Genomic DNA, 14,701 nt, shown 5'->3' with positions numbered 1-14,701 from the left:
AATTTAAATGATTGTGATATAACTCTCCTGTGGGGTGAGGTTCAGGCTGTGACTCTGTTTTCTGTCTCTCTCAGTGGTTGGGTGCTCCCTCCTGCCAGCGAGGCAGTTACGCCTTCTACAAGTCGGTTAGCAGCCGAGCTCAGCCCGACGGGCCCGTCCAGGTGTGGAAACTCGGCGAGTTTTACTTCATCCGCTGTGGACCGCAGGATCCTGCGTGCATCGCCGAGGTGAGAAAGCTTCAGACTGAAAATGTCTCCTGAGCTCGCTGTTTGGGTTTCTGGAGGGAAACGGGACCGTGTCCTGAGGGTGGTCGTTGAGAGGCGGTTACGTGGGGTAGAAGAAGACTCTAAACAAGGGGAGGAGCTAAAACTGTTTCCTGTTGCAGTCTGAAAGTACAAATAAGGAGCTGGACCTGAGCAGAACGGATCTCTGAGGCACCTGCCAGTTTATATAAATATGAATGTTAGCATTTAGCATCGCAGCCACTAAGCCTTCATATAAGGACGGCAGATATGAAGGCTGTGGGAAAACTGGAAACGCTACAGATGGCGGCTGTCCCGCTGTTGCTCCCCAGAGAGCCAATCAGCAGCCAGAAACAGGAATATTTTAGCTGTTTCTGTGTTGAACTTACAGGAGGAGAAAAAAGCTTTTTAAAACTCGCTTTGGAACAAAAACAAGAAAAGTTAGACTTTCTTGGTGTTTTGAGCGTCGGTCCTTAACGTGAGCACAGAAAATGATGTTGCAGCTCCTTAATGTTAGTTTGAGATGAGAACGTCAGCCAGGTCAGAGTGCCCACGCCCTAATAATGTAGATGAGATGAACCAATTAAACCTCTGATGTCCTACACTTCCCATAATGCATGTGTGTGACATCACTGAGTCGGGCCGACCACGATGAGTAAACCGCGCCGACGCTGCAGATCGAGCCTTAAATGTGTCGCCATCCTGCTCTGCTTCCTGCTTCCTGCCTTACGTGAGCTAATCGAGACTAATATCATGTTTTATTGAGTCCCACGGCGAGGCTAAATTTAGTCAATTTAGGTCGTGGGCTGAGCCAGCGAGGACTCGTGTAATGAGATTACTTCGTATTTAGGCTGATGGTATTGATGGAAGCTAATGAAGGCTTTTTACATACTGAGGCCGTATCGGTCACTCGACAGGCAGGTGGGCAGCAAGCTGCCAGCGTGAAACAAGCCGTTTGAGCTCCTCCCCCTTTGAGCCAGGTCACTTATGATTGGCAGCCCCTCGTGAACAGTGGAGCTCAGAGCTTTAAATGGATTTCCTCATTTTTGTGATATTAACCTGCTGCTTACTTTTCGTTCTGTTGCGCTCTTAATCCAAAGTGAAGTTAGCACATTAAACCAATCAGCTTTGATGGTTAGGAGAGATGCTTAGTCAAAAGTTTTAATAGCTTCTGCACATGCTCATTAGCATTTTTCTCTGTGGTTTAAGCCTCAGGTTTCAAAGAAAATAAACTCGCCTTTAATCTGTCTTCTGCTTTTCATGGTGAACCTTCGCCCAGTGTCAGCGTTTCCTCTGTTTTTGGTCTCCGCCAGCTTCTAATAGAAGTATTAGAGAAGAGCTTTACTTTGAGCGCCACATGTGACAAAGCAAATTATCAGACTGTTTATTTTATTATTGCTCGTTAATAAAAGCGTGAGTATGTTATATAATTTCAGCAAAAACTCAGTAAATCTGAAACCTGTTGAAACGAGGGCAGCTTCTGCAGAGACACAAACCCAGAGCTGGCTGCACACCAGCAGCATGCTGGGAGGGGAAATGGGAATCGGGACCAGGCCACAGGGAGGCTGCAGGTTCGATCCAGGAAGCAGCTCGTCTCAATGTGATGAAGTCATTCGTAAAATGTGAAGAATTTTTGGTTTCGCTTTCCTAGAAAAGGCTGTGTGCAGTTTTATGTTCAGGTCTTAAATAAATATTTTCTGTTTTTCTGACACCAAAAAAACAAAAATCACTTGAACTCATGTGTTTGTGTGCTCCCCCCTGCGTGACTCTGCACGGCGTGGAGCGCTTCAGCTCCGCGCACGCTCGCGTAATGTTGTCTGCCGCCTGTGCCGGGACAAAGCGTTCCTGCAGGTGCACAGTCGAGGTGTGAAAGGCTCAAATTCAAAGGCTCTGCTGTGATAATTGATCAAGCTGATGGTGGACAGACTGTTTAATATTTAGGGCCTCGGTATCAGCGACTCGGCTCGAAGGCAGTCGTGGTTTTTAGGCAGATGCTTCTGTGTGGAGGCTGTAAATGTAATAAATCAGTCAGAACGATTGAAAAATAAACGTCGTTCGTGTGCATCAGGTGACCTTACTGTGGGAGGACCAGACCCGGCGCCACCTGCTGGCCAGTGCCAGACTCTACTTCCTGCCTGAGGACACACCGAAGGGCCGGACCAGGGAGCACGGAGAGGTGAGTCACCTCCCTGTCAGTTTATTTACGTGAAGTGCAGGTGTGTCCCCACAGCGCCGCCACGGCCAGCTTCCGATCTTGTATCTTTCCTGTTTCAAAGCCTCTTCATTGGCTTCATGCTGGCTTCAGAGTCAATTTTAACGTTCAGCTCTTTCCCGCATAAAGACGAGTTTTGACCCCTCAGTGTATATATATCCATGAAGTCGTGGTTTGATGACCATTAGAATAGTTTCCAGGTGTTTCCAAGGGTAGCTGCCTGGGCGGAGATGCAAACCCAGTCGTTTGGTTCTATTAGCAGCCTGAAATATGTCAGAAGCTGCTCAGCTCACAAAGGGTGACTCCTAGTAGGCTTTCAGGGGGTAAAGAGTATACCAGAGTATATCTCAGAGCTTTTATTGACTCACTCGTCCAATCGATCCCTTCAGTTTTAAAACACGAGGACTTCGGGCCCTCGAGGTGGTGGCTCACAAACTCTGGGATGAGTTTTCCTCAGTTATTCTTTGTTTTGGATTCAGAGGTTTAGAGCTGGTCTAAACGGGAGTGCTGAAGCCTTTGGGTAACTATGCATCCGACCTTGTGGCGTCCGTGTGTCTGATTTACTGTTTTATCTGTTTTTCCTCGGTGGCCTTGTCTGTGAAAGTAGCGTTATGTATAAACTTTCCCTCACGTTTGAATCCTGATAACTTGACAAATGCAGGCGATATCCACGTGTATACGTCAGGTTTGAAAACACATTTAAGCTCAGCTAAAAACTGCAAACAAATCAACTTTGATCCAAGTCAAAGTCTGAGGATCAGCGTCACGCTTCAAATAAACAGCAGCAGGTTGAAGTCGGTGCAGCAGAGAAACAGAAGCTTGTTTGATCTGATTTCTGACAATTCACCAAAGGGAAAATGCAAAAAGTGCATTCTGGGTAAACTTTGTGTGACAGGTGACTGCTCAGAAAAACGTCCCTTTACCAACATTTTAATACCAGACTCATCTTCTGGCCCTGATTCCCTCTGGATCGATATCAATATTTCCCTCACACTCGTCACCTCTTACAGCTCATGTGAGTCGTTTCCAACCCGAACAGCAGATCTAATCTCTCCATTGAGTCCGGGGTCGTTCACCTGGAATAGCTCCCCTAGAGCGTGCCCACGAGACATCCCGGTCAGATACCGAACCAGCTCGAGTGGCTCATGTCGATGTGACTCAGACTTCAGCAGGGAGTCTTTGCAGAGCCTGCAGCGTAAACTAACCAACTTACGTCCCTGACGTTTTTCCATGTCTTCGTACGTTCCCTCACGTCCGGTATCAAATGCATCTTGTTGAATCCTTACACTGAGGGGATGATTGTTATGCTCTCAAGGATAAATTCAAACACTGCTGTGGAAAAAAGCTGGAAGTGCGCAGGAAGAATCGATGGCACTGAACAGGCCAGTCACAACAGCTGCAGACGGCGTCAACCCGACGTGTAGTTGCATCTCTCGGGAGGTGGACGCCAGCTTATGGTGCCCAGCAACGCGTCAAAGAAAACCTCATTTCCACTGTTTGCATCCACAATTTCGTTCTTTCGGTCATGATCTCGTGGTCATAACTGAGGATAGCAAACCGATGGCTGAATCGCCGATCTGATGGAAGTCTCTGTTGTAACTTTCTGATATAGTCGACTTCCGTCCGTCCCGGTCCTGGAGGAGCTTTAATTTGAAAATCATGGACAGACATCCTGAATCGCTGGAAAATATGAATTAAAAACCAAAATGTTGCCTCACCATCTTTACGTTGAGGGCCTGTAACTGCAAATATTTGAAGTATGAAGGTAAAATTGGCCTCATTAAATATTCTAATAATTGCCCTTTAATCTCCGTCTTTGGTCTCCATCAGCGTCTCCTGCGGAGAAGAATTCCTGCAGAGTGAACGTCCCCGCGTGTAATCTGGGAAATGCTTCAACAACATCCATTAGTAACCTTGTCACAGGAACACGGCCTCCTTCTCTTTTTAATCCAAACACTGAGCAGGCTGACCTTCGGACGCCGTCTCCTCGTGCTGATAAAAAAGTCTTAATGTGACTTTTTTCTTCTCTGCTGCTAAAACAAACGAGCATTCAGGAGCAAACATTAACGATATTTTCCATCTGCTCGCTGCTCTCCGTGGCCCGATATCATTTCATGATCAGCTTAATGAACGCGCTGGTGTCTGAAGGCACGAGTTACATACAAGTGTTGGATTAAAAAACGAGCAGATGTCAGAGGAGAGGGAGAGAGGGTCAGATGTGTTTTTGATTAACACAGTTCACATGCAGGCTGCAGCTCAGCCTCCACATTATAAAAAGAAACCTCTGGGAATGAGGCTAATGCATTACCCAAATGTAAATCCTGTGACTTGTCTGCAACCAAATTTTCCACATTTTCAGCGGGGATATTCCACTGTTTGCAGAAAACAGCTTTTTATGGGACTGGCTGCTTTTAAAATGAGATTTTTACTTTAACTCAATAAGTTTAATCAGAAAGCTGAATTTCTAATCTATAAAAGAGCAGTTAGTGCTGCTCATTTGTCAGGACAGTGTGTGATCATTGTAATAAGAGGGGAGTGAGCTATTTCACATTCAGTTTTCCTCTCAGTTAAACTCCGTGTGGAGCTGTGAGCTCGAATCTGTGCATTTATGACAACGTTTTTAAAACTATATGAGGGAAACAAAATCACATTCCCACTTCTTCCTTGTTCACAAAGCCTGTGGGAGCTACAGCTGAGGGCCTGAAGAGCCGCAGGTGGCCGACCTCTGACCTAACCACAGCTCTCTAGGCACCTAACCTGAGTTCATTAACCCTTTAAATCCCTAAACATCGTCGCTGTCTGTAGGTTTCCTTTTCTCTCCTGAGCTGTACAGAAAATGGTAAACGTGGTCACACGACACCAGCCGGCTGTCAAACACAGTAGGGACACGGTTCTGCGCCAACATCCTGCCTGTGATTTCTCCGGCCCGCCACAGTCTGCATGAAATTCACCAGTTTGTCTGCAAATACTCGCAACTCACTGAACCCGGAAGTGCAGCGCAAACATAAACTGGACGTTGGCCTTCAAAGTAAAAGTTGTCTTACTGCTGCCACCAACACGTTTCACAAAGAAAACTTTTATTTTGAAGGTGAGAAAAAGGTTTTTGGTGCAGCATCATCACAGCCAGTTTCATCCTCAACCAGTCAGCCGCTGGTTTTCACGTGGTTCCAAAGAAATAGATTTTCCCAATTCAAATTGATTTCAGAAGTGAAATCGATTCATTAAATCCTGAATCCATTTTTAATTATAAATGCATTTTCCCAGAAACGCCAGAATCTCAGGTTAAAGCTCACAAAACGAAAACAGTAAATGAGAGCAGGTACACGGATTCAGCACAAAGACGTGAACACAAACGAGCATCAGAATCAGCGAGACGTCGGCTTTCTCGCCCGACGGCACGGACACGCCGTCAGGGCTGAAAGCCGACAGCTCGCTGATTCTGATGCTGCAGGTTTCCTCTCTCTCCAACCAAAATCACTGAACCAGCAGCAAAAGATGAAAACTACGCTTCACGTTTACAGTTTTGCTTCCACCACGATTAAATCACACTTCCTGCACAGCTCTCTCTCTGTACTCGGGGACCAGTTTACCATACAAATCTGTTTTCTGCATTATTTGCTTGCTTATTATGTCTCCGTTGTGAACAGTGCTGCTGGCCGCTGTGGTTTGTTTTGTTTTTTTTAATGACCTCTGAGAAGAAAAAGCCTCATTTCTGCTGTTCAGTACCAAAGAAATGGAACTTTTTAAAATGATGCCAAATTGCAGAACTCAAATCAAACTTTGCTCGGCTCCACTTCAGCAGCATCAGGTAATGTTTATATGATGATTTGTTTTCTTCTACTGTAGAATATTTTTTTATTTATTATTCATTTATTTTTCTGAGGTTATCTCCTTCGTGTCTTTCTTGTTTTATCCTCAGTTCCTTTGACCCGAAGTCATCTGTGTGATGCTCACACCTCTGATAAGTGTCAGCTTTGTTTTTATACATCGATATAAAATATGCATACGTGCTGATAAATGATCAGAATTATAATAGTCTGAAAGTTGTCCGAGTCAGAATCGAATCAGATCAACTACAGAGATCAAAACCGACACCCAGCCCTGTCCTGACCAGTCTCCAGGCCGCGTGACTGAGAAGATGATGATGGTTTTATTGGAGTCTCGGCGGTTCCTCGAGTTTCTGATTTTGGGACCTGAGGAGCGTTTGGAGCCGGGCATTGAAGGTTTGTGTCTCAGTGAGTCTTCAGGACTCGTTGGTGGTGTTGGACGCAGAAGTGCCGGAGTGACGCTTGCATGCTGCTTCATGTGTTCATCATCTATGCAGCCGGTTAGCTGACGTTAGCAGAGCGGCTTTTATCCGCTGAGCGAGTTCTCGTTGAACCAGCTGAGGTGCAGGACAGGACGTGTTGTGAGTTAGATAAGGAAACAGGAAGTGTAACACGGCTCTTACACTATGAAAAATAAATTCCTGCCTCAGTCTCTCGTCTCCTCTCGCAGGACGAGTGATTTCAGATGTGGAAGCTCGGTGTGTCTTTCAGTCGAGCGTTTTGTTTATTCATGACTCCTGCAGAGCTCCTCCTTTGCGGTGTTAATGAGCTCTCACCTGGCTGCAGCCCAGGGGGCGGGGAGAGGGGTGCTGGAGTTTTTTAGAGGCAGGTTGGGCTCTTTTGTCTCTGCCTGAAGGACGCAACAAGATCACAGCTGACGAGCTGGGATGGGAGGAGGCCTCTGCGGCTGCACCTCGGCTGCAGACCGGACGATCGGTGACTCAGATGTTTGTGGGCTTCTTTGATTCAGTGAAACTTCAGTGACTTCATATGTAAATGAGCTGCAGTTGGCCTCATTTGCATAAAGTGCAGCGCATCTGAGAGCCAGATCAGCAGAAACGTGCTGTTTGTTTAATGTTTGATTTGAGGTTAAAATAACATCACGGGCCTGCTTTTAATTAAGCTTCTGTGTCTCATTCAAACCCAGAGGGACCCGGCGAGTGTTGGCTTTAATTCGCTGCAGTAGCTGATCTCATTGCGGTCTTTGCACCACCCGTGTTGTGACCTGATGGCTGCTTATTTCTGATCCTGCTGCAGATGTTTGCACTTTTTTTCCCTGCTCGTTTTTTATTATTTGACCCATTTTTATCTCTTTTTCACATGTAGGTTAGGTTGGTTAGGTTTAGGGAAGCTTTGAGGTTGAAATTGACTCCTTCACAGCTCATCCCTCGGTTTTATTTTGAAAGGCCTGTGAGCATGTAGCGTTTTTATCAGTGTGTTTAAATGTTTTTAAATTAATTCAAAATACAACCTTAAAAAGCTTACACTCACCACATCGCCACCCTGTGGTCCAAACTGGTATTGCCTGACAGTACAGCCCAGCTCCAGTTCGGCTTCAGCTGGTATCTCCTCAGAGCAGCACATGGGTGACTTTTCTTATTCTTCTGATATCGTCTGTTAATCCTGGAAGATTTAATTACTAATTAATTCCCCTTAAAGACTTTTTTAAAATCAAAAACAGAGAAAAAATATAAAAAATGTAACAAAGTAAAACTAATAAAACAGGAATCATTAAACAGACAGTTTGTACAGGAAGTTCAATGTATTGAAGGGACATGAAAAGATGGGCAAAAACCAAATGAGAGCAGAGGAGGACACGATATGAGGTCAGGTCCGGTTGCTTTCTAACCAAGTTTAAGATTATATGCAAAGAGTCTGTTTAATGGAAATAGTGGAAGCTCGCGCTTGTTTTCTTTCCTCTTTCACAGACAAAGCAGCTTTTAGCTGTGCTTTTGTACAGATAGTACCAGACCAGTTAGACCCAGCCGGCTTTAACTGGAGTAGATTCACATCCACTGGTGGATGCCGCCGCTGTGGGGTCATCATATCGGCTTCTAACACCATTTTAATGGTTTCTCAGTCCGGCAGCTCTGAGATTAACAGATTATTCAGGGGAGACGTTGCAGTTTGAAAAGATGAGATTTTGTCTGAGTGGCAACACCTGTCGTTCAGGAGAATACCAAAGTGGTACAAAGCTGTGGCAACGTCACCGCTGACGTGCAAAGCCACCAACGGAGTCATCTCACGCTACCCCGCCACCCGCTCTATCACCCCAGCCCTCTGCATCATCACGACATCATGGAGTCTCTGCCTGCTAACATACCTCGTAAAGGTTGTACACCCATCCTTAAAGCAGCCCTCTCCATTTACCTGAGGGAAAAACAAACAACCTGTAGTTCCTCTAATGTCCACTCGAGGCTCCTGCGGCGAGTCCGTCCTCACAGGCTCAAACTTTAAAATGTCCAAATTTTCAGCAGAAATAAACACGTTGACAGCTACGAAAACCCGATTCTGCGCCTTCGTATCAACCACACCGCGCTGAATCTTTATCTAACACCAACTGTGAATGTTTAATTAAAGCTTAACGTTTGCATTTTTATGTGTGATGGTGAATAATTGGCCCACAAAGATATGTGAAACTCGGCTTTTTATCAAACGGGACACACTGGATGTTTCTGATCAGTGGCCGTGTCGTCAAAGGCGACGTGATGCCAACAAAAGTGTAACTGTTCTCTTTACATTAAACAAACTCAGTGAAAAGCTTTAAACGCAGCTCCAGCAGTGTGTTATTCACCAAAACATGAAAACATGCAAGTCCTGCACGGACTTCTGCCTGCCGTAGTAAACTTCCTCTTTCGTTTTCAGGTGTTGCGTCACTTTGACTTACACATCATCACGTGTGTCTGAGCAGCAACTCTAAATGTCAAGACAAACATGAAAAGCTGACCTGTGGCAGAGCCAGAGGGCCTGTGGTTACAACTTCAGCAGAGTCAAACTATCAAAGACGCTTTAATGGAGACGGAAAAGTGGATCTCAGCTGGATGGAAAGGCGGTGCTGCCCGTCACGAGTTGGTATCAGAAATCTCATGAAGCTTGGTGAAGGGCCGACCCTCGAGCATCAGTCGGTGTTAAAGCGGCGCCTCAAACACCTTTTTAAACATCCAATCATCTTTTTGAAGGGTTTCTCCTTTTTAGTTCAAACTGGTTCATTTATTAGAAACTCTCTGCTTTAAATCTTTAAGCCGTCTTATCTCCCTCGCTCTCCTCACGTAAAAGTCAAGACTCCAGCGACAAACCAGTCGAGGCGTTTCCTTCTATTTGCACACGTTAGCTCTCTGTTTGCCTCCATGTTTGAACACAAATCGGCAGGTGATAGTTTGACAGGTGCTGTAGATGTTTAAAGCAGCACTTTAATCAAACTGATGGGGTTTGTTTTTCTCACGCTCACATTCTGATTTTAAAGTGATGCTCAATTCAAGTTTGGCGCCTTCAGAGTACAGCGACTCGGTGTCGGCCTGTCGGGCGTTAAATGGTTTGAAGCAGATGATAACTTCAGCGCTGAATCTTCTGTTTGTGTCTGATCAGGATGAAGTTCTGGCGGTGTCCAGGAAGATGGTGGTGCGGGTGGAGGACCTGGTGCGATGGTCGTGTGCGCAGCCGGCAGGTTGGAGCAGCAGCCTGAAGGCGCTGGCGTGCGGGACCAACGGCCTCCACAAACCTCCGCAGAGCGGCGACGGCAGCAACGGCACGACGGACAAAAGCAGCGAGCCGCTCAAAGACAAAACTGAGAGTAAGAAACTCTCTGCAGATGTTTGCAGATGTGAACCAGAGCCAGTTTGTTGGTGTGGAAATGCTGCCGGTCACACTCCTGTACATGTTCCAGCCTCCCTGTTAGAGCTACTTTTATTTTGAAAGGTCAGCAGTGAGGCAGCTAAAGCAGCATTAAAAGAACAGAATCATTGAAATCATCTGATGGATTCAGTGCTGTGGTCATTTCCTACCCACCACTATAAAAGAAGTAAAGACGTGCACAGAGAGAAGGCATAAAACTATAAATTAGCCCTAAATGATCTAAACATTTTATCCTGATTTCATAAAGCCTGCATGTGTTTTGAAAACTCTTGGGTCTCTATTCTGGATCTTCTTCCTGTGTATTTCCTGTATCCAGAGGAGTTCCTCAGGGCTTCACAGTGGGACCACTGCACTTCCTCATAAAGAACTGGCCACCCACCCAGAGATCATTGTATTTGTGTTTTTGTACATATAGACATGTTTTCCCGATTTTAGAAACCTTTCAGTCCTTATTCTGAATTTGATCAAATTTCACTTTCCAGCTTGCTGAGCAGAGCGAACGGGATGTTCAGTGCTTTACTTCCTGTATCAGTAGGAGTTCCTCATGGCTCCACACTTGGACCGCTGCCGTTTTCTGTGAACAGGAGTAATTTTATCATTATAAAGATCATCTGTGTGATGTTATACAGATGGCTGTCAATGCCTGGTTATGATGGAGGTTTCTTCCTGTTAAAAGGAGTTTTTCCTTCCCACTGTCGCCAAGAGTTTGTTCATAGCTTTCGTCTGATTGGTTTTGTAGTATTTTAGGGTCTTTACCTCACAGTATAAAGCACCTTGAGGCAGCTGTTATTGTGATTTTGTGCTATAAAATTTAACTGAATATGTTGTGACCAGTTTTTATGCCGACACATCTTTTGCTTATCAAAGATGTTCTTAGGTAAATATTGATTAAATACTTCTCTGGGTGCTGTGGTTGGACCCGGACTTGATGCCTGAACATGATGGCGATGGCATCACGATGGCCCAAAAAAACACAAAACATAAATCTCGATTCTGTCTCCAGGTGAGGAAACTCTTGGCAAGTTTAGTACCTGTGCTGTGGAAAGGGAGTGCACGTTTCCCACTGATGGGATTTTAACCATGAGTGTCAGCCTGGGTGGGATCTTGTTTATCTCTGTGCATACATGTTTAATAAAACCATAATCAGAGTGGGTTAAAGGGTTTTGCAGAACGAGCTGGTTTATATGGAGCTGCTCTCCTTCTTTATCTTTTATTGTTTTTCTGTTCTGTGTCAGCTGCGCTGCTGGTCAGGTCACTGAAAAGGAGGTTTTTAATCCAGAGTCCTGAGAAAGGAAGCAGGACGCTGTTTGCATGTTTATGAATGCTGCCGACTACCTGCAGCACAGTTTAGCCTTCTTTGTAATTTCAGTGGTTTCCCAAACAAATCGGATGTATTTGAGGGTGACGGCTACAGAAACGTCAAATTAAACATCTCAAAAGTGCCGCCTGGTGTTTGCAAACACCCCCGGCGCCTGCACAGCGGTAATCAGTAACTGGGATACTCGTGTTTGTCGTGTATACAGAGATGTTCAGAGCCCGGAGACAAATCCGGGGCCTGACGGAAAGTGGGAAACGCTGTGTTTGCAGAGCATAACGGAGCGAACGAGTTAAAGCCACCGAAACAAAAATAACCCCACCTGTGTCTCCTCCCCTCAGACGGCCCGGCGGAGCATCACGCTGTCAAAGTCATCAGCTACCCCCAGTACTGCCGCTTCCGCTCGCTGCAGCGGCGCATCCAGGACGGAGCAAGGGGGTCTACCCTGCAGGACCCCCACCTGCTGGCGCTGGGAGGCATCAAGGTGACGCCCAACACCCGAGTCATGTACTGCAGGGACACCTTCAACCACCCGACGCTGGAGAGCAGCTCCGGCTTCTCCTGGCAGTTCAGTGAGTGTGCTGACAGCGTTTGTGTGTGATGGATTTTAATCATTAGAATAAGAAACATACGGTCTAAACATCACGTTCTGAATTACTGTTTAATCTTTACGGGCTCAAATTGTGGTCATAAATATTTTGTACTTTAAATCAGGATTTGTGTGTGGACCAAAAAATTACGTATCAAACTCTGCACTCAGGTTCCAAGTACGAATTTGACCCTATTATTTTTCCTTTCATCTGATTGGCCAATGTCATGTCAATCACAAATTTGACAATCCAATCAGAGAACAGATGGATGCTTTATGGAGCTTCAGGTCCGGAGGGAATAAATGCCCTTTTACATGCCAGCCCAGCGTTTTCCTTCATCACCACGAAGGCAAACAGTCTGTGGTCGTCTCAGTTTGGTGATTTTTGTGTCACAGGTTTACCTGCTTAATACAGGGACCTCCAGAGACAGTCTTCACTAGTGGGGATGGTTACAAAGCTTTCTTCATTATGAATTAGCGATACATGTTTTTATTGAACATTTGAAGATAAAAAAAAAACACAAACTCTTGTAGTTGACACAAAGCCCGAGATAGAAACGACAAGGGGCAGGTGCATCTAGTGCAGGTAGAGCTGCTGCAAAAACCCACAGAGCCCAGCCGCCAGCAACAAATTCTGGATCCTTGGCTTTTAGTTAGCATTAGCAGCACATGCTGCGTCCGATGTGAAAGGACCTTTATGCTGCGCACTGTGACTCACAGCCATGGTCCCAGGTCAGCCCTGACTTTGTGTTAAACTAATCCTAAAGTAATAATGTGTTTCTAACCACTGATATACTAAAACTTTATCCTTTCAACAGCTGCTGAAAGTTAGCGGACCTAGCTGCTATATCGGATATTTATATAGAGATCCTCCAGCTTCAACCTGTATCACCCTTCAAGGACCTGCAGTTCAAAAAAGCGCCCCTCAAACAGCCAAACCCATCTGTTCTCTGATTGGACAGTTAAATTTGTGATTGACATGACATTGACCAATCAGATAAAAGGAAGAAAAATAGGGTCAAAATTCGTACTTGTAACTTGAAACTTGAGTGCAGAGTTTCACACGTATTTTTTGGTCCACATACAAATCCTGATTTACAAGTGCAAAATATTTATGACCACAATTTGAGCCCATAAATGTTTTCTGCTGCTGAAAGGCGACGTTTGTGTGTAAGATGAAACATATAACTGGTTTTTGAAAGCCCTTTGACCTGAAAGCATCACTTCCTTCCTCAGTACAGCTTCCTGTTTGCCTGTGAAACGCTGCCACCTGCTGGAGAGTCCTGAGCTGTTTCTCTGGTGTCTGCAGGCTGGTTATAAAAGCCTGTAGTGAGATGTTTTCAGGTTATTTGAAGGTTGGATAAACTTGTCCACATCAGTGCTTTAGAAGAAGAACAACACGCTTACTGAGCAGATCAGGCTTCAAATCAACCTGTTAGATTATCCACTGAGGAGGAGAGGGGACGACCTCGGAGAAGGAGGACATGCAGAGGGTGGTGTGGCGGAGGAGGACGGGGTGAGGTGGAGGCAGATGACCTGCTGTGGTGAAGAAGCAGCTCGAGTGCTCATCGGAAGATAAAACCAGCCTCCTCGTGTGTCTGACATGTTTGTACAGTCTGCTCAACTTTTGTAAATCAGATCATCTGCTGTCGCCCTGCGCTCGGAGCTAAATGAATAAATCCTGTGTCCGTTTTAGACCGGATAACCTCCGTCATGTGACCCCTTTAGACCACCGCCCACAGCAGAGCGCTGCACCTGAGCCATGTGCTGTTATTTAGTTCTCTGATTTTTAGTTCGTAAATGCCTCACAAAGATCGCCTCAAACAAACACAGGAAGGCCTCCGGAGATGTTGTAAATGTTTACGCCTTTATTTTATTTTTCCTGCAGGATGTCCTTCTCTCAGTCTGCGAGGACGACCTCGTAAGAGGAGAGGCCGCGACAGCAAAGACTCGCCAAACTCCAGCCAGTCGGAGTCGTGGATCGAGAGGATGAAGGTGCGTGTGGCGATCATCTCATCGCTGACTGTGACGTTCAGGCTCCTCTTCGTCGTTACGGCGTGTTTACAGAAAGCTCTGCTTCAGCCTCCAGATCCTCCTATAATACAAACTCTGCTGAAAGTGAAATCAAATCCTTTCAGGAAGTAGAGCTGTGAGACTGGAGTAAAAACATGAACCTGGTCTCTGTTATTAGACGCTCGGAGCTCTGCTGTGAGGCAGGTCTGGGCGTGCAGTTTCAGCTGCTTTGTTTCAGCGCACACGTGCACCCAGTCGCTTTGTCAGTGCTTTGAATGCATTCGTGCCCCCACGCAGAGGCAGGTTTGCTGTTCATTTAAGAAAGCCAGAGCACTCACATATGGAAGTGGATTTTAGAGCTGCTGGCTTTGGATCCACGAAGCAACAAACACGCTCGAGTCTCTGAGCGCTGCTGGATTATAATCCTTAAACTGCTCCGAGGTTTGACCTGCGAGGCCTCTCACAGCGCCCTCTAGTGGCCGACGTGCTGCAGACGTGAACATGTGAGCCTCGCAGCAAATAAAGTCGTTTAATAGATTCAGTTTCTGACCGCCAAAATAAAGGCGCAGATCAGTTTTAATGTGACGAGTAAAATAACAGGAAGTGCTGAGGCGTGCAATGATGATCTCACTGCGTGTTTCCCCCTCAGGA

At 45.8% G+C, this 14,701-nt stretch overlaps 1 protein-coding gene across 3 annotated transcripts in view; it reads left to right on the top strand.

Moving 5' to 3' along the window:
- LOC113030218 (AT-rich interactive domain-containing protein 5B) overlaps positions 1–14,701 on the top strand; it is a 45,797-nt gene that overhangs the window by 19,685 nt on the left and 11,411 nt on the right. For 2 of the 3 annotated variants that reach the window (XM_026181425.1, XM_026181424.1), the window contains exons 2-7: positions 75–227; positions 2,311–2,418; positions 9,867–10,071; positions 11,790–12,020; positions 13,926–14,032; positions 14,700–14,701. The exon at positions 14,700–14,701 is cut by the window's right edge and continues 146 nt beyond it. In XM_026181425.1, coding sequence (XP_026037210.1) covers positions 75–227; positions 2,311–2,418; positions 9,867–10,071; positions 11,790–12,020; positions 13,926–14,032; positions 14,700–14,701 — 806 coding nt within the window. Of the gene's footprint in view, positions 1–74; positions 228–2,310; positions 2,419–2,468; positions 2,975–9,866; positions 10,072–11,789; positions 12,021–13,925; positions 14,033–14,699 lie in introns of those variants that run through there. The other variant, XM_026181426.1, reaches the window with a different exon arrangement.

Source organism: Astatotilapia calliptera, chromosome 10 (assembly GCF_900246225.1).
Source record: "Astatotilapia calliptera chromosome 10, fAstCal1.2, whole genome shotgun sequence".
NCBI lineage: Eukaryota > Metazoa > Chordata > Actinopteri > Cichliformes > Cichlidae > Astatotilapia > Astatotilapia calliptera.
This window is presented reverse-complemented; position numbering and strand designations above follow the sequence as displayed.